A 24,773-nucleotide genomic window follows, 5' to 3' on the forward strand; every position below is an offset into this window, starting at 1 on the left:
AAGGAGAGATTGGAGGAAATTGATCGGGAGGGAGGAAGGGGCAGATGGCAGAAAGAGAGAAGGATGGATGGAAAGTGCTATTAGTCATTCATCCTCCCCCTCCAAGTCCTGCAGTCATCCTGTCATCGTCCCGTAGTTATCAGGATTGATATCTCTCTCACTGCTTAGGATCATCACTAACTCACTGTGACAATCACCCCCCCCCCCACCCACACACACACACACACTCACAAATAATGAGTAGTGTGATTGATTGACCAAAGCATACAGCTGGTCAACTATAAAGAGATCACCCTAGCAGCGGTGTACTGTACTGTACTATGTGCTTCTCAAGGACTACTGTGGAACACCCTGGCTATATATCCTGTCTTCTCATCTGTTTGTCTTTTACACAAACTGAAGGTCAACCCACACACACACACACACAATAAACATGTCGACCTTGGCCTATAAAACAAAGGTGCACATGAAAATTGAAAATCAATTTTTTACCTAATGTTAATGTTAGCCATAAAAAACAAACCTAGTCACTCTAACTGTAACCCTAAACCTAACCTTGACTCTAAACCTAACCTTAACTCTTAAACCTAATGCCCCTACCTTAATTTGGTTGAGAACCTAGAGTTTAGTTCATCTGACGAGTAAATTATTAAGCTGCTAGATAAAATCCCAAAACTTTTCGATCTGCCCTTGAGTTACACAGTTTGCCCTAAAGGCTCCCAGACCATTATGGGAACAAGAATGTGTTTTCAGTCAACTTAGTGAAACAGGTCAAATCTAACTTTTACCCTAAACTTTACACTTAAGACCCCACCACCTCCCTAAAAAGTGTCTTGATGTATGTGTGTGATTGTGTGTCAATGAGATCTCTCTATTAGGCTTTTTCATCTCTACTGTCTTTCTGCAACTCAGTAGTAAATGTTCTGCTTCAGCTTTAATAATTCACTTTAATAACTTCCTCCTTTCTCCTCCACAAGCACCCCACATCTTTCTCTCTCCCCGCCTCATAGATTGTCTCTCTAGGCAGAATAATGTAATTACTTCAGTAATGACAGTGAGACACGTGTGAGGTAGAGAGGGAACGAGTTAATCAGACATGTAGTGAAAGAGATAAGGAACAAAATAGATGGATTGAGAGAACAGAAGGGATAGAGAGAGTTAGGCAGAGAGGTGGAGGACAGAAGACAAAGTTAGAGGGATAAAGGGAGTTATTCCACTGCTCTGATGAAAAATGTATACACTGTCTGTTATTTCAATGCTTATTATCTGTATTTTTCGATATATTTAAAAATAATTTTTGCATGTTCAAAAGCAAAAACATTTCAAACACTTCCTTCTAAGAATATGATTGAAATGCCTGAGGAAAAATACACTGATCAGCCATAACATTATGACCTCTGACAGGTGAAGTGAATAACACTGACACACCCATCAGCCATAACACTATGACCTCTGACAGGTGAAGTGAATAACACTGACACACCCATCAGCCATAACATTATGACCTCTGACAGGTGAAGTGAATAACACTGACACACCCATCAGCCATAACATTATGACCTCTGACAGGTGAAGTGAATAACACTGACACACCCATCAGCCATAACATTATGACCTCTGACAGGTGAAGTGAATAACACTGATAATCTGGTTATCATGGTCACCTGTCACTGGGTGGGATATATTAGGCAGCAAGTGAAAATTCTGTCCTCAAAGTTGATGTGTTAGAAGCAGAGAAAATGGGCAAGCGTAAGGATCTGAGCAACTTGGACAAGGTCCAAATTGTGATGGCTAGACGACTGGGTCAGAACATCTCCAAAACTGAAGCCCTTGTGGGGTGTTCCCGGCCTGCAGTGGTCAGTACCTATCAAAAGTGGTCCAAGGAAGGAAAAGCAGTGAACCGGTCATGAGCGGGCAAGGCTCACCAATCCAACAGACGAGCTACTGTAGCTCAAAAAGCTTGAAAAGTTAATGCTGATACTGATAGAAAGGTGTCAGAACACACAGTGCATTGCCGTTTGTTGTGTATGGGGCCATTAACCGTAAGTAGTCGGTGGGGATTTCGGTCGGATTTCACTACTTGGACATTTTGGGTCCTAGATTCATTTCTGTAACAGATACAACCTATTATGATGTATCCTGGTAATCACAACCCCATTGGCTTCAATAAAAACACATAAAAACAGACTTTTGCCTCACCATTTTAAAAACTAATCTATTGGAAAGGCAAAAAGAATATTTTTCGGAAAACATTTCTGCCATTCAGCATAAAGATTTTTCTTTTGAAAGCATTATAAAGAATTGTGTCAATGGTATTTCCTCATACTTTCAAGCCTTTACTATCAAATTACACTGTATTGGGTTGAAAATAATGAAAGAATGAAATAATAGAAGGTAAAAAATATAGGCACCCCCAAAAAATTTGGTTATTCTACCTAGAAATAAAACACTATGAAATAAATAAGATTGAATGTATAGCACTTCTTTTTGCATGTAATGACGCAGAACGCAGCACTAGATCGCTAGTTATGTTTGGACTTATATAATTTATAAACTCAGAAAAATTACCAACTTCTTCCTAAAAACTCAAGAACACCCCCATACTATGTTGACTAAATATTTATTTTATATCAATATTATAATACAAACGATGTATTATGGTTCAAAACATCATATATAGTGATGTACACCCTTGTAATCCCTATTCTTGTCTACACATTAGCCTTTCTAAGATGCATGGTCAATGTCGTTTCCTGTTGAAAAGTTCCCATAGCAACCCAAACAATACACAGACAACCCAAATTATACACGGACAACCCAAATTATACACGGAACGCTTCACGAAAGTGAATACAAATAATATACCATTGAAATCGGACGATTATGGCGATTCTATTTTTATAAATATTTATGCAAATGAGCACTGTCCGCGGATCCGCGGATGTCGACTATGTAAGGGTGCCCAAGCTGACCCTGTCCACTGCCCTGTCCACCGCCTACAATAGACATGTGAGCATCAGAAGTGGACCAAGGGGCAATGGAAGAAGGTAGCCTTGTCTGATGAATAACTTTTTTTTTTACATCACGTGGATGGCCGGGTGCATGTGCGTCGCTTACCTGTAGAACACATGGCACCAGGATGCACTATGGGAAGAAGGCAAGCCGGCAGAAGCAGTGTGATGCTTTGTGCAATGTTCTGCTGGGAAACCTTGGGTCCTGCTATTCATGTTGATTTTACTTTGACACGTACCACCTGCCGGAGCGTTGTTGCAGACCATGTGCACCCTTTCATGGGAACGGTCAGAGATAGCAAGTCTCAAGTCTTAACCATCAAGTCTCGAGTCAAGTCTCAAGTCACAGTTCAGATAAATCAAGCAAGTCAAGTCAAGGGTTCACCCTAAGCAAGTCAAGTCGAGTCCTTATAAGTTTCAAGGCAAGTCACAGTACTAAAGAGATGAACACACACACACTGTCCTCTGATTCTGATGTGCGCTCGGTGCGAAGCTCGATTTCAAAATCAAATATTTTTCTCCTCCGCGGTACAATTTTTTTGGGGGGACGAAGCGGAGGGATCTTTCTCTAAAGAAAATAGTCCGTTCCGTCTCTGGTTAGAATCCTGCTGCGTCCATAGCAACGCGCTGTTTTTCATGGCAACAGTCTGTTATCAAGAAATAACACGCATTCTTCACTGGAATTCAGCCAATCCATGTTACAAGGGCTAATAATAACAACCTTAGAAACTAATTATTGTGACTGAAAAACTGCCTAATATGTAATTAGCTGTAATTATTCTTGTCTGTATGAGTAAAAAAAAGAAACTCTTCGAAATGTTTAGGTGTAATCACATCGGCGCCTCCATGTTAGCCTTTCATGCAGTAAAGTTAACTGTTATGGTGTAAGCACAATGCTTTTTAGTTTCCACGCGCAGTCCACAAACACTTGAAAATGCGCACATTTAATACAGACATTATAGCCTACGTGTAATAATATACATTCCCGCTCAATTTAAGATGCCCATCAACATTAAAATTCAGGCTATGCCACTGTTATAGTCAAATTCTCTTACAACTATTTACCAGACGTATTCAGTAATGATAATGGTCACATTTCTAACAAGAAAAAAATACAAACATAATATGCAACCAAAGCCAAATTATGACAAACAGAAAAGATTAATTCATTACATTAGTAACTTAATCGTTATAGATCTTAGTGAAACTGAATATAAAGACATTACTTTCTTACCTTTACTTGTGGTTCTTAAAATGACTAATGAAATTTGAGGTTGTTGCATATTTTGCATCTGGCAAATCTTTTTTTATTCAGACGGTCCAGTTCAAAGTCTTTGTATCCAAACGATACTATTTGTGGAGCTCTACTAACGTTACTGTCTGCCATGTTTGGCGCGGTTTGAATTGTGCAGCGTTAAAAGCTGATTAGTAGTGCTGATGTCACAACATATCAAATAATTTGATTGCTGTTTGTTTATTATAAGTTCAAGTCATTGTCGAGTCTTCCACTTCAAGACAAGTCAAGTCTCAAGTAACTTGTTCTCAAGTCAAAGTCAAGTCAAGTCATTTCCATACTTTAATCAAGAAAGTCACAAGTCCTGAAAATTGTGACTCGAGTCAAGTCATGTGACTCGAGTCCCCCACATCTGGGAACGTATTCCCTGATGGTACTGGCCTCTTCCAGCAGGATAATGCACCCTGCCACAGAACAAAAATGGTTCAGGAATGATTTAAGGAACACAACAACAAGTTCAAGGTGTTGACTTGGCCTCCAAATTCCCCAGATCTCAATCCAATCGAGCATCTGTGGGATGTGCTGGACAAACAGGTCCGATCCATGGAGGCCCCACCTTGCAACTTACAGGACTTGCTGTTCTGCTGCTAATGTCTTTGTGCCAGATACTACAGGACACCATCAGAGGTCTAGTGGAGTCCATGCCTTGATGGGTCACGGCTGATTTGGCGGCAAAACGGGGACCTACACAATATTGGCCATGTGGTCATAATGTCATGGCTGATCAGTGTATACCTGTTGTAAGTAGCCTCTATGTAGTAAAATATTAGGCAGGTGGTCATAATTTTATGGGTGATCGTTGTAGGTGTCATCTGATCCTAAACACAAGCCTATTTTTGGCTTATGGGTTAGATTTAAGAAAAAATACACAATTGGGATGAGGTTAGGTTTAGGTTGAGAATTTCATAATAAGATTTTGAATGGGTATAATGTTTGAGGTTCCAACAAGGATGGTGAAATGTGAAATGTGTCTGGGTTTTCTGTACTACACTACGCCATGTCAACTATTACCTCCTAATGGCTCTTTTCTCACAGAAATTAATACAGCGTGACTCAACTGAAATTATGGGTAAATATTTGTTGACGCAACTCTGTCAACATGGATTTATCTCACAATTACTCAAGTCGTCAGTAATTGATGGGCTGATGGAGAACAGTCATTAGAATGACAGAAAGGGAGGAGAACTCATCTGAGCTTTTAGACAGAGGCAGCTGTAAACAGATTTGAAGTCATTTGGAACTGAAATGACAGTATTGAGGCATTTCAGCTTTTTGGAAACAAAAGGAGTCCTTTCAAGTGGTAACCGATGGTTTAGTCAGTGATGTCAGTGAGACGGGGTGGTGAAATGTGTGTCAACTACAGTACATTTGAGTTTGGTTGCGCTGGATCAGAGAAATGCATTAAGATAATACCTTTATCCATATGACTCTACAATGGTATCATTGTATCATTATACTTTTGAAGCTAGGTTTATGTACTTCATTCCGTTGGGACAAACCATGAACTACTGTTAAAAAGCAATTAATTGTCTAATGATCAAATAAAGCAATTACATTCTTTGAAGTTGTTGAGGCTTGTGATGCTCTAGCAAAAGTTGTTGAAGTTGTTGAATAGTACATTAGTCACAAATTGGACATCTGAAAAACGTAACTTTTAAAAGAAGATAATAGAGCTGAATCGTGTTGGTTACCGGCAATGATATTATGTACATGTACATAATATCATTAAAAGATCCAGAGAATACGGAGAAATCTCTGTATGCAAGAGACAAGGCCGAAAACAAATATTGGGCCCTCAGGAGGCACTGCATTAAAAACAGACACAATTCTGTAGTGTAAATCATTGCATGGGCTCAAGAACCCTTCCAAAAACCATTGTCTGTGAACACAGTATGTCGCTGCATCCACAAATGCAAGATAAAACTCTACCATGCAAAGTAGAAACCAGATACAGTGGGGAGAACAAGTATTTGATACACTGCCGATTTTGCAGGTTTTCCCACTTACAAAGCATATAGAAGTCTATAATTTCTATCATAGGTACTCTTCAACTGTGAGTGACGGAATCTAAAACAAAAATCCAATTGCCCTAAAGGCACATGTAATTTATTTGCATATTATTGCATGACATAAGTATTTGATGTATCAGAAAAGCTGAATTTAATATTTAGTACAGAAACCTTTGTATGCAATTACAGAGATCTTACGTTTCCTGTAGTTCTTGACCAGGTTTGCACACACTGCAGCAGGGATTTTGGCCCACTCCTCCATACAGAACTTCTCCAGATCCTTCAGGTTTCGGCGCTGTCGCTGGGCAATACAGACTTTAGCTCCCTCCAAAGATTTTCTATTGGGTTCAGGTCTGGAGACTGGCTGGGCCACTCCAGGACCTTGAGATGCTTCTTACGGAGCCACTCCTTAGTTGCCCTGGCTGTGTGTTTCGGGTCTTTGTCATGCTGGAAGACCCAGCCACGACCCATCTTTAATGCTCTTACTGAGGGAAGGAGGTTGTTGGCCAAGATCTCGCGATACATGGCCCCATCCATCCTCCCCTCAATATGGTGCAGTCGTCCTGTGCCCTTTGCAGAAAAGCATCCCCAAAGAATGATGTTTCCACCTCCATGCTTCATGGTTGGGATGGTGTTCTTGGGGTTGTACTCAACCTTTTTCTTCCTCCAAACACGGCGAGTGGAGTTTAGACCAAAAAGCTCTATTTTTGTCTCATCAGACCACATGACCTTCTCCCATTCCTCCTCTGGATCATCCAGATGGTCATTGGCAAACTTCAGACAGGCCTGGACATGCGCTGGCTCGAGGAGGGGGACCTTGCGTGCGCTGCTGGATTTTAATCCATGACAGCGTAGTGTGTTACTAATGGTTTTCTTTGAGACTGTGGTCCCAGCTCTCTTCAGGTCATTGACCAGGTCCTGCCGTGTAGTTCTGGGCTGATCCCTCACCTTCCTCATGATCATTGATGCCCCACGAGGTGAGATCTTGCATGGAGCCCCAGACCGAGGGAGATTGACTGTCATCTTGAACTTCCTCCATTTTTGAATAGTGCCAACAAGCTGCTTGTCCTGTAGCCCATCCCAGCCTTGTGAAGGTCTACAATTTTATCCCTGATGTCCTTACACAGCTCTCTGGTCTTGGCCATTGTGGAGAGGTTGGAGTCTGTTTGATTGAGTGTGTGGACAGGTGTCTTTTCTACAGGTAACAAGTTCAAACAGGTGCAGTTAATACAGGTAATGAGTGGAGAACAGGAGGGCTTCTTAAAGAAAAACTAACAGGTCTGTGAGAGCCAGAATTCTTACTGGTTGGTAGGTGATCAAATACTTATGTCATGCAATAAAATGCAAATTAATATTTTTTAAATCATACAATGGGATGTTCTGGATTTTTGTTTTAGATTCCGTCTCTCACAGGTGATGTGTACCTATGATAAGAATTACAGATCTTTACATGCTTCGTAAGTAGGAAAACCTGCAAAATCTTGTTCTCCCCACTGTATAAACAAGATCTAGAAACGCGGGCACTCTTTTCTGGGCCAGAGCTCATTTAAAATTGACTGAGGTGAAATGTAAAACTGTCCTGTGGTCTGACAAATCAAAATTATCAACAACAAAAAAAATGGGATTCCTGGATGCCACGTCAGAGGAAACAGGTTGGAAACAAATGGACTTAGTATTACTGTAAGTTGCTCTGGATATTGGCATCAGCTAAATAACTAAAATATAAATGTAAAATGTAATGTAAAAAAGTGGATGTGTGTCCGTTAGTAAATATGCCCTTGAAAGAGACAAGTTTCAAGTGGATCAACTGCAGAGAATGTGAAGGATGTGTAGCTAGGATGGTTAGAGGTCACAGTGGGGAGAGATGTATATCCAGCCAGCCTGCCAGACGAACTACACACCAGATGGACAGGCTTCAGTAGACAAAGGGGCCAATTTATACTACATGAGTCTCACTGAGATGAGAGTCACACTCAGGAATATGTAAATCACTCTGAAAACTTTTGTAGAAAATTATTGTTATTTGAAACATTACCTTAAAATATTAACTGCCAATGTCACCTGGTCATTTTTGCTTATTTTTCTGCTATTAGTACAGTAAAGAATCTTACATATTGCACTTTTACCTCACTAGATAGTTAAGCTAGCTAACTCTATCACTCCCAAAACAAGGTGCTTGTCTCATGAAGTTGTCGTAAATGTGAATTGTCTCCACTGAATTTAAAGAAAAATGTAATCCTAATACACTGCTAAAAAAAATAAGGGAACATTTAAATCAGACATCGGGTCTTGATGAACGAAATATATTAAAGATCAAAATCTTTACTGTACATGTGTAATTCGTTGAAAACAAAATGACGAATCAATGATCAATGGAAACCAAAATCATCAACCAACTGAGGGCTGGATTCAAACTCACACTCTAAGAAAACAATTGAAATCACAGGCTGTTCCAACTTGTGTGAATTTCATCACGGCAACTCATAATGTGACTCAGTGGTGTGTATGGCCCCCACATGCCTGCATGCACTCCTGACAACGTCTGGGCATGCTCCTGTTGAGACGGTGGATGGTGTCCTGGAGGATCTCCTTCCAGACCTTGATCAGGGCATCAGTGAGCTCCTATACAGTCTGTGGTGCTACTTGGTGGTATTGGATGCACGGATGCATAACGGCTCATAGGTTGTCAGTTGGATTCAGGTCTGAGGAATGTGAGGGCCAGTCAATGGCATCAATACCTTTGTCATCCAGGAACTGCCTACACCCTCTGGCCACATGAGGCTGGGCGTTGTCCTGCACCAGGCGGAACCCAGGGCCCACTGCACCAGCGTAAGTTCTGACGATGGGTCTGAGGATTTCATCCTGGTACCTAACAACAGTTAGTGATGTCATGTGCTCAGTGTGAACCTCCTCTAATCTTTGAAGATACCGGTCCTGCTGCTGGGTTGATGCCTTTCTACAGCCCTGTCCAGTTCCCCCTTAAACGGCCCATCTCCTGGAATCTCAATGCTCTGAGGACTGTACTGCGAGATACAGCAAATCTTCTTGCGACAGCACATGTTGATGTGCCATCCTGGAGGAGCTGGGACTACCTGTACAACATGAATGAGCTGTAGGTACCGCTGCATGCAGCCATTAGTGACAAGGACAATAGCAAAATGCTAAACTAGAGAAGAATCAGCCAGGAATGATAAGGAGAGAGCAAGTGTATGTGGCCACCACCTGCAAAGATTTTCAGGATTGTCTTGCTGTAGTGACTTACATTTGCACCAAAACAGGTGACATTGATTCACAATCGCTTATGCTTCCTATCTGGACAGATTGATGTCCCTGAAGTTCAATTTACTTGGTGGTTATACTGTGATCATTATACTGTGTTCACTTAATTCTTTTTGGCAGTGTATTTGGAATAGGGCCTACAATAGTTCATCATGACCAAAGATCACCTCTTACTGCCGTCTGTCATTCCTGCTGGGTTCCAGCTCACCAAACTTACCAGAGGAAGAGACAGGTCAAAGCTCATAAGTCAGCGTTGCGTGTAGAGGCGTTTAATCCATGTGCCACATCTCATCACTTTCTGGCCTTGACAGGATCTGTAAATTGACTTTCTGACACTATTTTGGAGCGTGTTAGGAGAGAGGTTTGAGAGAAGATAGGATGAGGACATTGAGGACAGGGGAAGGTCAGTTTACTAAGGAGGATGAGAAAGGAAACTATTCAGTCCAGGGGAGGTAACCCACTGCTGACCAATAATTGGAAATTGGATATCATGATATATGCAGCAGTGGAAAATGGGGTATAACATAACACGATAGGAAAGAAAAAGCAAAAAAGAATAAACATTTATCAATTATTGGTCTTATGCAGTAAGAGAGAAATGTAAGTTTCTTTTTAGAATGTTGTGGCCAAGGGTGGTCCAGGCAAATCCCTTTTCAGCACACTGTCATCTGTCTTTCTCCATTAAAAAACATTAAATACCATAAAAATTGATTTTAATGCACACTCTGAGGCTGCTTTATTAAGTACAGCTGCTCGTTAAGGCAACTTGCAAACAGCAAATCATGTACAACCCTGTTTCCCAAAGGTTAGGATGCTGCGTAAAATGTAAATAAAAACATAATGCAATGATGTGCAAATCATTCAAACCCTATATTCAATAGAAAACAGTACAAAGACAACATATCAAATGTTGAAACTGAGACATTCTATGGTTCCTTGAAAAATATATGCCCCCTTTGATTTTGATGCCAGCAACACATTTCAAAAAAGTTGGGACAGAGGCAACAAAAGACTATAAAAATTGTGTAATATCCATCTGCATCCACAAATGCAAGTTAAAACTCTACCAGGCAAAGAAACCATATATAAAAAAGGTCCAGAACCGCCTCCGACTTCTCTGGGCGAGCTAATTTTAGATGGCTTGAGGCAAAGTGCAAAACTATCCTGTGCTCTGACGAATCAAAATATGAAATTACTTTTTTAGAATATCAGCACACAGTTCAAAAGCCAGCATCCGTGATGTTATGTGGTTGCATTAGTGCACATGGCATGGGTGACTTGCACATCTGTGAAGGCACCATTAATTCTGAACAATATATTCAGGTTTTGGAGCAACATATACTGCCATCCAGACAACATATCTTTTAGGGAAGGCCTTGCTTATTTAAACAAGACAGTGCCAAACCACATTCTGAAGGTATTACAACAGCATGGCTCCATAGTAAAAGAATCTGTATGTTAACTGGCCTGCCAGCAGTCCAAACCTGTCACCCATTGAAAACATTTGGCGCATAATGAAACGAAAAATACAACAAAGGAGAGCTCGTACTGTTGATCAGCTGAAATCCTAAGTCAAGCAAGAATTGGAAAACATTTCACTTTCAAAATGACAAAACTTTGTCTCCTCAGTTCCAAAACCCTTATTGTTAAAAGAAGAGGTGATGCAACACAGTGGTAAAAGTTTTGTCCCAACTTGATTTGTAACGTGTTGCTGGTATCATATTCAAAATAGTCATTTATCTTTTATCTGTTTCAACATTCAATATGTTGTCTTTGTACTATTTACAATTAAATATTGGGATAAATGTTTTTCAAGTCATTGCATTCTGTTGTTATTTGCATTTTACGCAGTCTTTTTTGGAAACAGGACTGTAGTTGCAACTCAATATATTTGGAATGCAGATGTTGTTAAGAGGTATAGCTGTTATTTGATGAAACGCTTCAATCGGGAAGATGCATGATCTAAGGGGCATGGTGTTATTGCTGGTGCCATACGCGGTGGTTCCAGCATCTTAGAAACATCTTGCCTTTTGGGAGTTTCACACACTACAGTCTCTTTTAGTTGACAGATAATGGTGCAATACATCAAACATATCCAGTAATCAGCCATTCTGCATGCGAAAACACCTTGTGAGAATGGCCAGACTTTTTTAAGTTTACACAAAGGATATACTTATTTTTTTACAACAGTGGTACAGAAAAGCATCTCTGAATGCACCATTCATTAAACCTTGAAGTGGGTTACAGCAGCCAAAGAGGATGCCGGGTTCAACTCAGCAATGACAGTCTGAGCATGATTTAAATGTCTGTTACATTTCTGGCAGTGTCTATTATTTTGCAATATCTGCTATTTCTCTCTCCTTCATCTCCTTACCTTTGTTTCTGTATCTCTCCTCCTGTACCTCTTGCCTTCTGAATGTTTTGATTCATTTGGCTGTATCTTTCCTTTTTTATTTGTCAGTTAAGAACAAAATATCTCTAGGAATGACATTGGGCTAGTTACACAAAAGGTTTTGTCAACTAAGTATACATTTATCCAGCTTCCTACATTATGCTTGGCTTCTGTATCCGCAGTCTTTGAATAAGTTATACAAATTCTCTCTCACTATAGCTACAATGTTTCATCACTCCAAGAAACTTAAAGGACTTGCAAGTACATCTTTAATAAAGCAAAGATTTTATAGAAAACAAGATCAATGCCTGTCTGGTCACCCAGAATAATCATGGTAGCAAATGATGCTCATGCCTAAAAAAAAAGTATATATTTTTCAGAAAATAAAATACAAAAAATACAGAGGATGTGACCTCAGTGTCCTCAAAGGCAGACATAGGTCATTGTCATCATAGGCTAAACAGATGACGGCTGACAATTTGAAGCTGAGGAGAATGAAGTACTGTATGTGCGTATTGGTACATAATCGTTTCATCCAAATGCAGTCAAAGTCATTGACTGGAACGATTGGTATAATTATGGGCTGATTATTACTAGGCTGTTCTCTGGAAGAAATTACAGGAGTCAAGACCGCTTAGTTTAGCAGTGGCATTCAGCAAGACATTCTCTTCAGAACTCAGGAAAGTAATGTGCAACAATTAAGATTTTTACCTCTTTGCACAATATGAAAATGTATCTCAGAGGCAAATCAGGCCCCAAATCATGTCTCGTTCATCTAGATAAAACAAATTTAGTGTAAAAACGCTCTTAGAGGAAATATCAGTTTGTGTTCCACCTCGCCGACCCCACCAGGGGAAAGACAGGTCACGGGTTATAACCCAGAGTCACATGAGTAGGTGATCCCTGCCCTGGATCTGCAGTTTGATTTTCTGACTCTTTTTTGGAGGGGGGGTCAGAGGGAGACGAAGGAGAGTGGGTAAGGCGGACGTAGACAGAAGGAGGAGAGAAGACAAAGAGGCGGGAGGGGAGGGGAAAGGAGGCGTTCTATTCAATACAGCGGCAGTAGCCCACTGCAGACCCAGGGTGGGTCATGAAACATTCATGCAACGTACCCAACATCCTCTGCAGCTTTCCAGATCCCTGCTATGTTATCCTGGCGTGTTGTCCTGCTGTGTTGTCCCGCTGTGTTGCCACGCTGCTTTGTCCCACTGTGTTTTCCTCTGTGTTGTCTCGCTGTGTTGTCCTGCTGTGTTGTCTCGCTGTGTTGTCCTGCTGTTTTGTCCCGCTGTGTTGTCCCTCTGTGTTGTCCCACTGTGTTATCCCGCTGGGTTGTCCCGCTGGGTTATCCCGCTGTGTTATCCTGCTGTTTTCCCGCTGTGTTGTCTCGCTGGGATATCCCTCTGTGTTGTCCCACTGTGTTATCCCGCTGGGTTGTCCCGCTGTGTTGTCCGTCTGTATTGTCCCGCTGTGTTTTCCCGCTGTGTTTTCCCGCTGTGTTGTCCCGCTGGGATATCCCGCTGTGTTGTCCCGCTGTGTTTTCCCGCTGTGTTGTCCCGCTGCGTTGTCCCGCTGGGTTGTCCCGCTGGGTTGTCCCGCTGTGTTGTCCCGCTGGGTTGTCCCGCTGTGTTGTCCCGCTGTGTTTTCCCGCTGGGTTGTCCAGCTGGGTTGTCCAGCTGTGTTGTCCTGCTGTGTTTCACTATCTCTTCCTTTGGCCTTTGACTTTTAAGGGAATCAGTGCAGACTCACTATGCATGGAATCTGTCTGAACTACATAGTGATTTGAGCAAGCATTTAGAGTGACATCTTCTTCATGGTTTACAAGGGATAAAGTAAGACTGATTTGAGATCAGTTGGTAGTGACACTGATTCTGTGGTTCTGTGTGTGTGTTTTTGTTATATTTTTATGCACCCTCCTGCGTAGTGCCGTAGCAGGCAGATGGTTCACGTTCTATAGTATGGAAATGACAAGCAGTGCTTGTTCCCACACAGCAGTCTCTCTCCCATCTCTCTCTCCATCTCTCTCTCCCATCTCTCTCTCCATCTCTCTCTCCCATCTCTATCAGTCCCTCTCTCGACTGCCTCAATGTTTTTGTTTCACTCCACTGCAGCTTCTCCTGATGTAGCTACCTCCGTCTGGATATAGAGCTGTTCTCGCTCTTGTTTTTCTGTATTCATCGATGGTTTCCTTCTCTCTTGCTGCACCGGTAAGGGCTGTCAGATCCCTCGGGAGTGAGTGTGTGCATGTCTATGCGTACATGTGTGAGCATGCTTGTCTGTGTGTTTTATGCATCTGTGTTTGTGTGTCTGCTATCTACATGGGTGCGCGCGCACACACAGGTGTGAGGTGGTTGCTAAGCAAAGGGGCGAAGAGGAATGGATCGTAGAAGTAGTACATTCTTTGCTGCCTTCTGAAAACCTCGTCTAGCTACTTACATGGAAAACCAAAACCATATTTACCAGAGATGCATGCTCTGACTCTGTCTGTGTGGGTGTGTGTGGGTGTGTGTGTGTGTGTGTGTGTGTGTGGATGTGGGTGTGTATTAGAGAACCATTCTATACTGTTTTTGAGGGAAATTATTGCAATTTCACATACACCAGCTCTCAGAATAATTCACCCCCGTGGATGTTGCCACATTTTATTGTTACAACATGAAATCCAAATGAATAAAAAAAATACATTTAATTAGGGGATTTTGGCACTGATCAACAAACCTTTTCTAAATATATTATAAACACAAAACAGAAAATAATTGATGTCATATGTATACACCCCATAAACAATATTTAATAGAGGCGTCTTTGGCAGCAATAACAGCCGTGAGTCTATCTGGAAAAGTCTCCACAAACTTTGCACTATTTTTGCCCATTATTCTTTCTGAAATTGCTCAAGGTACGTCAGGTTGGAAGGAGATCTTTGGTTAACAGCAATTTTCAACTCTTTCCACTTATTCTCAATTGAATTGAGGTCCAGGTTTTTACATTTACTTGTCTCGAAGCCATGTGTTTTGGGCCGTTACACAATGAATTGGCAGATGTTCTGTGATGCAGCCTTTGAGGACATTGATGAATACACAGATTATGTCACAGCATATATTTCCAAGTGCGTTGATGATGTTTTCCCAAGGGTCAATGTCAGGACTTCCCCTACCAAAATCCCTGGTAATGTCAGTGTAAAGCTCAGAACATGGTCCTCTGCCTATAGCTCTGGGGACCTGGAGGCTTTGAGGAGGTCCAGATATGACCTATGGAAGGCCATCAGAGGTGCAAAAAGACTACAGGGATACGTTTGAGTCTAACTACCATAGCTCTGACCCCAGAGGCATGTAGGGAGGACTGTGACACATCACAGAATACAAAGGGAAGAATAGCAATGATGCATGTCTGATGAGTTCAACACCTTCTATACACGGTTTGAGGCAACCAACACCATTCCTTCAGTGAGTCTTGCTGAGGACCAGAACAACTACACTCTATCCCTAACCACGGCTGACGTCAGAAGAGCTCTTAGAAAAATTAAACCTCTGAAGTCAGCTGTGCCAGATAGCATTCCAGGCTGTGTCCTCGGGAGTGTGCTGACCAACTAGGGAAGGTTTTCACCTCCATATTCAACCTCTCCCTGCTCCTGTCTGTAGTCCCCTCCTGCTTAAACAGACCACCATCGTCCCTGTACCGAAGAAACTTTCCAACACCTGCCTAAACAACTATCGCCCTGTAGCACTGACTTCCACCATCATGAAGTGCTTTGAGCGGCTGGTCAGAATTCACATCTGCTCCACCCTTCCTGACACCTTGGACCCCTTTCAATTTGCTTACAGCCCCAACAGATCTATGGATGATGCCATCGCCCTGGTGACACACACTGCCCTCTCCCACCTGGAAAAAGGAAACACATACGTGAGGATGCTGTTTGTGGACTACAGCTCTGCATTCCACACCATTGTGCCCACTAAGCATGTTCCTAAGCTCAGGACCCTGGGTCTTAACACCTTCCTTTGCAATTGGATCTTCAGAAAGTGGCAGAAGGCAGACCATGCCCCCATACACATCGATGGAGCTGAAGTGGAGAGATTCTCCGGATTCCCTCAGTGTGTTCATCAAAGATGACCTAACTTGGTCCCGGCAAACGAACTCGGCAGCGAATACTGCCCAAAAACGACTGGACTTCCTGAGGAGAGTCAAGAAGTTTGGCATGTCTGTAAAAACTCTCACCAACTTCCTCTTAAGCTGCATTACAGCCTGGTACAGCAACTGCTCTGCTGGGGACCCTCCAGACGGTGATAAAATCTGCGGAGCGCAGTGAACATCATCAAAGACTACAGCCACCCAGGCTATTGTCTGTTCACACTGCTGCCGTCTGTTAGATGCTACCGGAGCATTGGGGCACGCACCTTCAGACTCAACAGTTTTCTTTCCCTCAGGCTATAAGGCTCCTCAACCAACAACACTGATTCATGATCATACTGATCACACATGAACATTCCAGATGCTCTGATGTCTTTTTAGGTACTTTCAATGTACACTAAAATATTCTGTCTCATGTGCCATTCATAAGCATATTACACTATCTATAATATTCAATACTTCTACCTATATTGTGCATTTTCCCAGTCCTACTCCTTAGTTGCTGCTAGTTACTTTGCTATGTATATTATGTATATTATGGCCTTACTTATATACTATTGCCATACTTGCCATATCTATAATATTTAATACTCCAACCATTTGCTGGTGATTTTTCAGTACTCTTACATTGCTGCTATTTTAGTGTTTTGTATTTTATCACTTAAATTGTTTTATTATATATTTTGCTTTATATATTTTTCTTAATTCTTTCTACCTAGCTGTCAGGTGTCATGTCACAAGAATTTCAGTGTGCAGGATGATGCTGTGTTATTCGATATATTTGACAAATAAACTTGAAGCTAAAAGATTAATCTTCACCCCAGTCTGTGGTTCTGTGCACTCTGGATCAGCTTTTTCAAGGACCTCTATGTATTTTGATCCCTTGATCTTTCCTTTAATCCTGCTCAGTCTCCCAGTCCCTGCTGGTGAGAAGCATCCCTAAAGCATGATGCTGCCACCAGCACACTTCATAGTTCGGATGGAGCTCTTAAGAACGTGCAGTGTTTGCCTCGCACAAAACATAGCACTTGGCGTTGAGGCCAAAACATTTCAATTACACCATATAATCTTCTTCCACTTGATATTAGTCTCCCACTCGCCTTCTTGGGAACACTAGCTGAAATGTGATTAGATTTTTTTTTTCTTCCTCTCAACCAAAAAAGGACACTTTTCTGAAGCATCCCGGTTATTGTTCCAGTATGCACATTGTCTACCAGCTAAGCCGTTGAAGACTGTAACTCCTGAGAGCCACCGTAGGTCCTCATTTCCTCCACTGGTGGTCACCTGGAAATACTAATACTAATTGTTAGCCATTATTAAATCAATTATCCTTTTTGATTGATGTGATAAAGAAGAAAAAACATAGTTCATTCAATGGTATGTCAATGTAGGAGTGATTCAGTATCAGTTCTAGATGTGCCAACCAATTAGGATGCCTGAGTTTTAAAGTAAAAAAAGCTTTGACCTACAGTGGGGAGAACAAGTATTTGATACACTGCCGATTTTTCAGGTTTTCCTACTTACGAAGCATGTAGAGATCTGTACTTTTTATCATAGGTACACTTCAACTGTGAGAGACGGAATCTAAAACAAAAATCCAGAACATCCCATTGTATGATTTAAAAAATATTAATTTGCATTTTATTGCATGACATAAGTATCACCTACCAACCAGTAAGAATTCCGGCTCTCACAGACCTGTTAGTTTTTCTTTAAGAAGCCATCCTGTTCTCCACTCATTACCTGTATTAACTGCACCTGTTTGAACTTGTTACCTGTATAAAAGACACCTGTCCACACACTCAATCAAACAGACTCCAACCTCTCCATTATGGCCAAGGCCAGAGAGCTGTGTAAGGACATCAGGGATAAAATTGTAGACCTGCACAAGGCTGGGATGGGCTACAGGACAATAGGCGAGCAGCTTGGTGAGAAGGCAACAACTGGCACAATTATTAGAAAATGGAAGAGGTTCAAGATGACGGTCAATCTCCATCAGTCTGGGGCTCCATGCAAGATCTCACCTCGTGGGGCATCAATGATCATGAGGAAGATGAGGGATCAGCCCAGAACTACACGGCAGGACCTGGTCAATGACCTGAAGAGAGCTGGGACCACAGTCTCAAAGAAAACCATTAGTAACACACTACGCCGTCATGGATTAAAATCCTGCAGCGCACACAAGGTCCCCCTGCTCAAGCCAGCGCATGTCCAGGCCCGTCTGAGGTTTGCCAATGACCATCTGGATGATCCAGAGGAGGAATGGGAGAAGGTCATGTGGTCTGATGAGACAAAAATAGAGCTTTTTGGTCTAAACTCCACTCGCCATGTTTGGAGGATGAGTACAACCCCAAGAACACAATCTCAACCTTGAAGCATGGAGGTGGAAACATCATTCTTTGTGGATGCTTTTCTGCAAAGGGGACAGGATGACTGAAGCGTATTGAGGGGAGGATGGATGGGGCCATGTATCACGAGATCTTGGCCAACAACCTCCTTCCCTCAGTAAGAGCATTGAAGATGGGTTGTGGCTGGGTTTTCCAGCATGACAACGAACCGGAACACACAGCCAGGGCAACTAAGGAGTGGCTCCGTAAGAAGCATCTCAAGGTCCTGGAGTGGCCTAGCCAGTCTCCAGACCTGAACCCAATATAACATCTTTGGAGGGAGCTGAAAGTCTGTATTTCCCAGCGACAGCCCTGAAACCTGAAGGATCTGGAGAAGGTTTGTATGGAGGAGTGTGCCAAAATCCCTGCTGCAGTGTGTGCAAACCTGGTCAAGAACTACAGGAAACGTTTGATCTCTTTAATTGCAAACAAAGGTTTCGGTACCAAATATTAAATTCTGCTTTTCTGATGTATCAAATACTTATGTTATGCAATCAAATTAAAATTAGGTACTTAAAAATCATACAATGTTTTTTCTGGATTTTTGTTTTAGATTCCGTCACTCACAGTTGAAGAGTACCTATGATAAAAATTACAGACTTCTACATGCTTCGTAAGTGGGAAAACCTGCAAAATCGGCAGTGTATCAAATACTTGTTCTTACCACTGTATCTAGGTTAAACTAAGATCAAAAACAAAGGTCCTATATACAACTTTCTATGTTTCCCTAAAGGTTTGATGTTTGAGGAGATCTATAGATTAATTTTGGCGTTACTGTTTCACCTTAGAACATGTGCAATGTAAATTTGGATTTCTACTAATGTCTGTCTGCCTCTTTGATCATCTCTGTGTGGATTCTGTCTTTCTCAAAACTGAAGAGACATCCAAGCTTTCTTCCCTTGGAGGCATCACAGTACAGTTTATTTAGAAGTTCCAGCTGTCTCATAATTTATGGCATTAAAGACTTAATACTGTGATCGATGGTTTCAGTAAATGAATCCCTCAGGTTCATGAAGAACTTCCATCGTCCTATGAGTGTCCTTTTGGAGATTTCAGCTCATAATAGCACTCTAACAATTTCTCTCTCTCCCCTCTTTCCCAAAAGCCCTTGCATTGAGACGTGCGTCTCCCGGGCGACGGCGGGCAATGCATTCTGCCTAGACTCCGGATCATACACCCACCCACCCCTCTCCTCCCTCCACCTGCCACGGCCAACCTAAAGCAGCCATGAACCCCCAAGAAACGGAGATCGGCCAGGAGCCGGGCGAGGAAGTTGAAGCTGACCTACCCCCTCCTCAGCGCCGTCGCCGTGACAACAACACGGCCACCGCCAACAATGGGATAGCCAGGCAGCCCAGTGGCCACAGCAGGGAGAACAACAACCATGCGGCGCCACGTTACCGAAGACATACTGATGCCTCAGGTGGCAGCAGGGCCAGAGGAGCCCTACAGCGCAGGTCATTGGAGGAGCCAGAGGCAGAGCTGCAACAGGGGGCCCGGTCTCCTCCACAACTGCAAGCCCAGGGTCAGTCTCAGCCAATCCCACGGCCTGCGGTGACACGTTACCGCCGACAGGGGGACAGCGAGGCCAGGCTAAGGGCGCAGCAGCAAAGACACAGGCAGAGACAGCAAAGGGAGGCTGAGAGAACCCAGCTACAACAACAACCTCTGCCGACTGCACTGCCTGTCCACCTTCCACGACAGGGACGAGAGGAGCCAGAAGAGGATGAGGGCGAGAGGGATAGTGAGGGGGACGACTCTGCATTAGCCCGTTCGGGCAGCACAGAGAGCGCCTTCCATGCGCACTCGGACCGTGCGGAAGGTGACGCGGTCATGGCCGCAGACGCTGAGGCGGAGGATGAGGGCGGTACCTATGAGGTGACTCTTCGCCCCGAGGCAGAGGGATACACGGAGAGTGCCGAGTCGGAGCAGCAGTATCCACAACCCCGCCCCAACCTGAACCTCAACTACCCACCACAGCCTCCACCCTTACCCCGAGGACCTCTGCCGGACATTGGGAGGCCCCCCAATCAGGAGGAGGCAGAGGAGACCCTTAACCCAGGAGGTGGTTACTCTAACTATGTTTATAGCCAGCCTCTGTATCGTCGTGGGGGAGGGGCCAGAGTGCGGGACAGCAGTGTGGAGCAAGGGGCGGAGCCCGAAGACGAGTCATACTCCGAACCCTACGACTACACCCTGACGGAACACGTGTACGAGGAGATTGGCGTTGCCTCAGTTGATGGTGTAGAGCCTACCGACGCCAACAAGAACCTCCAGCAGAGGAAGGCTGGGTTCCGTCTTTTCGAGGGGCGGGATGGGGGAGGGGACTACCGGCAGCAGGAGGCGGTGGGATCGAGGCTGCACCACTATGACGAGCGTTCAGACGGCGAGTCCGACAGCCCGGAGAAGGAGGCAGAGTTTGCGCCATACCCACGCCTGGACAGTTGTGACCAAGATGGCGAGGAGGACATCGACATGATTGTAGCTGAGGTTAGGGAGAGCCTCAGCTCTCAGAGCCTGGAGAGTGCAGCCACTGGGCTGGGGGAGGGTGAAGAAACGGTGACGGACGGTGGAGAGGAGGAGGAGGAGGAGCTGTCCAACCGCTACAAGGGAGAGATGAAAATAGAGGGGGACGAGAGAAGAGGAGGGAACATTCCTGCGCCAGGAGACATTCCATCCGAGGCGGTTCGTAACAGCCGGGAGAAGAGAGATGCCATCTCCCTGGCCATTAAGGATATTAAGGAAGCCATTGAGGAGGTGAAGACCAGGACGGTGAGGTCTCCATACACCCCCGACGAGCCTAAAGAACCCATCTGGGTGATGAGACAGGACCTGAGCCCCACCGCCGAGTGTTGTGACCTGCAGCCCTCACTAGGGGGCGACGTAAGTGCTGGTTTTGTTTATCTCATTGCTGTGTGTGTGTGTGTGTGTGTGTGTGTCTGTGGAAGGGTTCATTGACTCCTCCAAAACGTTTTTCACGTTTAGGTAAGAAATACTAATTTGAAAGTGTTTTACAAAGAACATTGGAATATTCACAGAACAAGATTGAGGAGGGATAAGTATTAATTTTGTCTAGTCATAGTCATTTTGACTAAAATTATCATTTGAATAATGATTTAGTCTAGTTATTGTCAAAATGATAAACACAGTGAGACATTTTGGTCAACAAAATGCACTTATGTTTTGATCACGTTTTAGTGTATTTAGCCGTTAACCATTCTGACTTACATGTTCACAAACATACATAGCCTCTACATTCAATGTGTGTCAGTATAGCCTCTATCCTAAATAAATCCTCTTTTGCCACTGGCTGTTTGAACAGCTTATTAGCCAGTAATAGGCTTTTTGAGTATCTACTAACTTACTGGAATAGTCATAGGAATTTATTTTTTTCTTTCATGACATAACAACATACTTTTTTCTTTCATTTGTGAATTTGTGAAACATTGATACAATAACCATCAAGAAAGGTGACGATAACTAACTTTTTCATCAAGTGAAACGACGAGAGAATCGTGGAAATAAAATAAATAAATGTACTTGTTCACAATAGATTTGAACTTGTGCCTTCCATGTGAGAGGCACTGTCTTTAAACATAACGCCATAGCATTACGCATTTCACCAGTCGCTAAACACTATTGAGCATTGTGTTAAACTTACTAACATTTCTTATTAAGTTTACCTCCACCACAAATAGCGTCTATGAGCTGTTAGCTTTTGTCACTGGCCGTTTGAACAGCTTATTAGCCAGTAATAGGCTTACTGGTATCTACTAACTTCTTAGAATAATCACAAGTATTGAGCAATTTCTAGCGAGACTGAAGATTAACTTTTCCATGCCAGAAACAGTTGCAATATAACCGTACAATTTTAGGTTTTCTTTAATATGGAATAATTCACAATGCATACTGAACTTCAAATCACATATATTTTGCTAAATTGACTAACCTGAAATGTCTACCATCCTTTCAACAAATGAAGCTATTGACATGATATGAAAAGTACCTAAAAATGTCCTTTTTTTTCCTACCTGGAATTTGTACCAGGACAGTAGTCACAGTGAACCCAGTCAATACGTTGCCGCCAGATTAGAGAAGCGTCAGGGAGGTGACTATTGAATGACCTGGCCATGACATTTCTTTTCCACCAATAAAAGCATTGCCACATTGGAATGAGAACAAACTCTACTAATGCCCATGCATGCTTTTGACTGGAAAAAACTAAAAACCCTGACAAGCTCTCATTCCAAAATTCTCCTATTCTATTATGATAGTTATATCAGACTTTCTTCTTGTCTTGTTTTTGTCAACCAAAATGAAGAAAGAAAATTGTTAAGTTATTGTTTATTCTGGGTCTATTTAGACAATTATCACCTTTTCAGCTGCCACTGAAAAATAGTTATTTAAGGAACATTTTGGTCACTGTTTGTGTTGACAAAATAAACTCTGGGAGAGATACATTAGGTATGGAATGCCAATTTGATTACCAGTTTGATGAGCCTCTTGGGAGGAAACATGAGCTTTATATAGTATTTTCATGCTATATATGATTCTTCAGACATATCCTCCCATATGCTACATTAGACATGTATACATCATATAAACATACAGTTCTAGTCAAAAGTTTGGACACACCTACTCATTCAAGGGTATATCATTATATTCAAAAGTATATCTCTATTTTCCACAACTTAGAATAACAAACTATGAAATAACACATATGGAATCACGTAGTATGAATGAAAATAAATTTAGATTCTTCAGAATAGCCACCCTTTGCCTTGATGACAGCTTTGCACACTTTTGGCATTCTCTCAACCAGCTTCATGGCTGGTATTGTATATAAGATAAAACTTATTACATCACATCAAATTACATTTTATTTGTCACATGCTTTCTTAAGAACAGGTGTGGGCAGACATTGCTTACTTGAAAGCTCATTTTCCCATGAATACCAATGGCATTTAATGAATAAGAAATGTAAATATGGAACATTTTGAAAAAAGCAATGTTTACATAGTGATACAAACAGCAATAAGAGACATGCATGAACGTGGGTAGTCACATAACAAGTTGTAATGGAACTGGTAGGGTTAAAGATGCAGTCATCCTTCAAAGAACACACAGAAGCTTGAGGTACAACCTTTGGCAGGACAGAGACATTACATTAGGCTGAAATGGCTTCGTTACTGTAGCTGTCTTCTTTCCAGATCTTTGTAAAAGTTTAAATGTGTTCAACTCAACTACTATTTTAGTATCTCCTACTTAAAATAATTGTTTTGTATTTGACAAAAAAAGTCTACCATATGTATCTTTCCCTTTTTTGTCTCTCCATTCCTCTCTCAATTCATGTCTCTGTTTCTGTCATCCACTCCTCCCTCCCTCACCCATTCTTTTCTCTTCTCCATTATCTATTCCCCTCTGAGGGGTTGATTGTGGCATACTGGTTCCTTTTTCAGAGTGGTGGCTATCTACCCTAAAGAGAAATCTCCCTCTTCCCTCCTCCCCTTTGACTGCTGTTCTAGTTAAAAGAATTGGTATAGGCTGGTTGAATGTTTTGACCCAGCCGCCTCATCTCCTCAGTATTCATGTTAGCTCTGCGGCTGACATCACATCTTGTCCTTGTACGGTCATTGCCAGCCCTGCAAATGGAGCTTTCATGCTCTTCCATACCTAAAGACAGCCCAACACTGATACATAATGGTGAAGAGAAGAAAAACAGGGAGCAGAGAGGGTCGGTTGAGCAACCAACCGGCACAACTCAGCAACAATAATTGTATTTAAATATTATATATCAAGTTTGCTTGTCAAAAAGCATATTGTGCCCTCAAATAATCAGCCCCATTGGTAAAGATGAGCAAAACTGGATTACATTTTTTTTGCTCTTGTCTACTAGCTTGACCTTACAATCATAATAAGCCAAAAATCTAACCTTTGATTAAAACACTTAATGAAGAAATACATACTTCAAATGATTGCTACTTTTTATATCTTATCCATGCCAAGATAATGCCACTGAGTCTTCTAAAATAATGTTTGGTCAGGTGGGAGAACACACAGCAAAGGAATCTGAGAGCATTCATCCATGCAGAATTTTTTCAAATCCTTTAGAGTTTTTGGTTCTCCCTTGTGGACTGTCCTCTTCATGTCACCCCACAGTTTTTTAATGGGGTTTACATCAAAAACTTTCTTCTATGGTCAGTGATGTTTTGTTCTGTGTATTTGGAGGGATGCTTTGACCAGAGGGAGACAGATTTTGCTCTAACATCTTCTGGTACT

At 42.3% G+C, this 24,773-nt stretch overlaps 1 protein-coding gene across 10 annotated transcripts in view; it reads left to right on the top strand.

Annotated features, from left to right (window-relative positions):
- apba1a (amyloid beta (A4) precursor protein-binding, family A, member 1a) overlaps positions 1 to 24,773 on the top strand; it is a 118,156-nt gene that overhangs the window by 53,568 nt on the left and 39,815 nt on the right. For 8 of the 10 annotated variants that reach the window (XM_013136606.4, XM_013136609.4, XM_013136610.4 and 5 more), the window contains one exon: positions 19,600 to 21,377. In XM_013136606.4, coding sequence (XP_012992060.1) covers positions 19,722 to 21,377 — 1,656 coding nt within the window. In that variant the 5' untranslated portion in view covers positions 19,600 to 19,721. Of the gene's footprint in view, positions 1 to 14,093; positions 14,190 to 19,599; positions 21,378 to 24,773 lie in introns of all 10 variants that reach the window. The other 2 variants (XM_020052661.3, XM_020052662.3) reach the window with 1 other exon arrangement.

The sequence above is a fragment of the Esox lucius genome, chromosome 13 (genome assembly GCF_011004845.1).
Source record: "Esox lucius isolate fEsoLuc1 chromosome 13, fEsoLuc1.pri, whole genome shotgun sequence".
Lineage (NCBI taxonomy): Eukaryota > Metazoa > Chordata > Actinopteri > Esociformes > Esocidae > Esox > Esox lucius.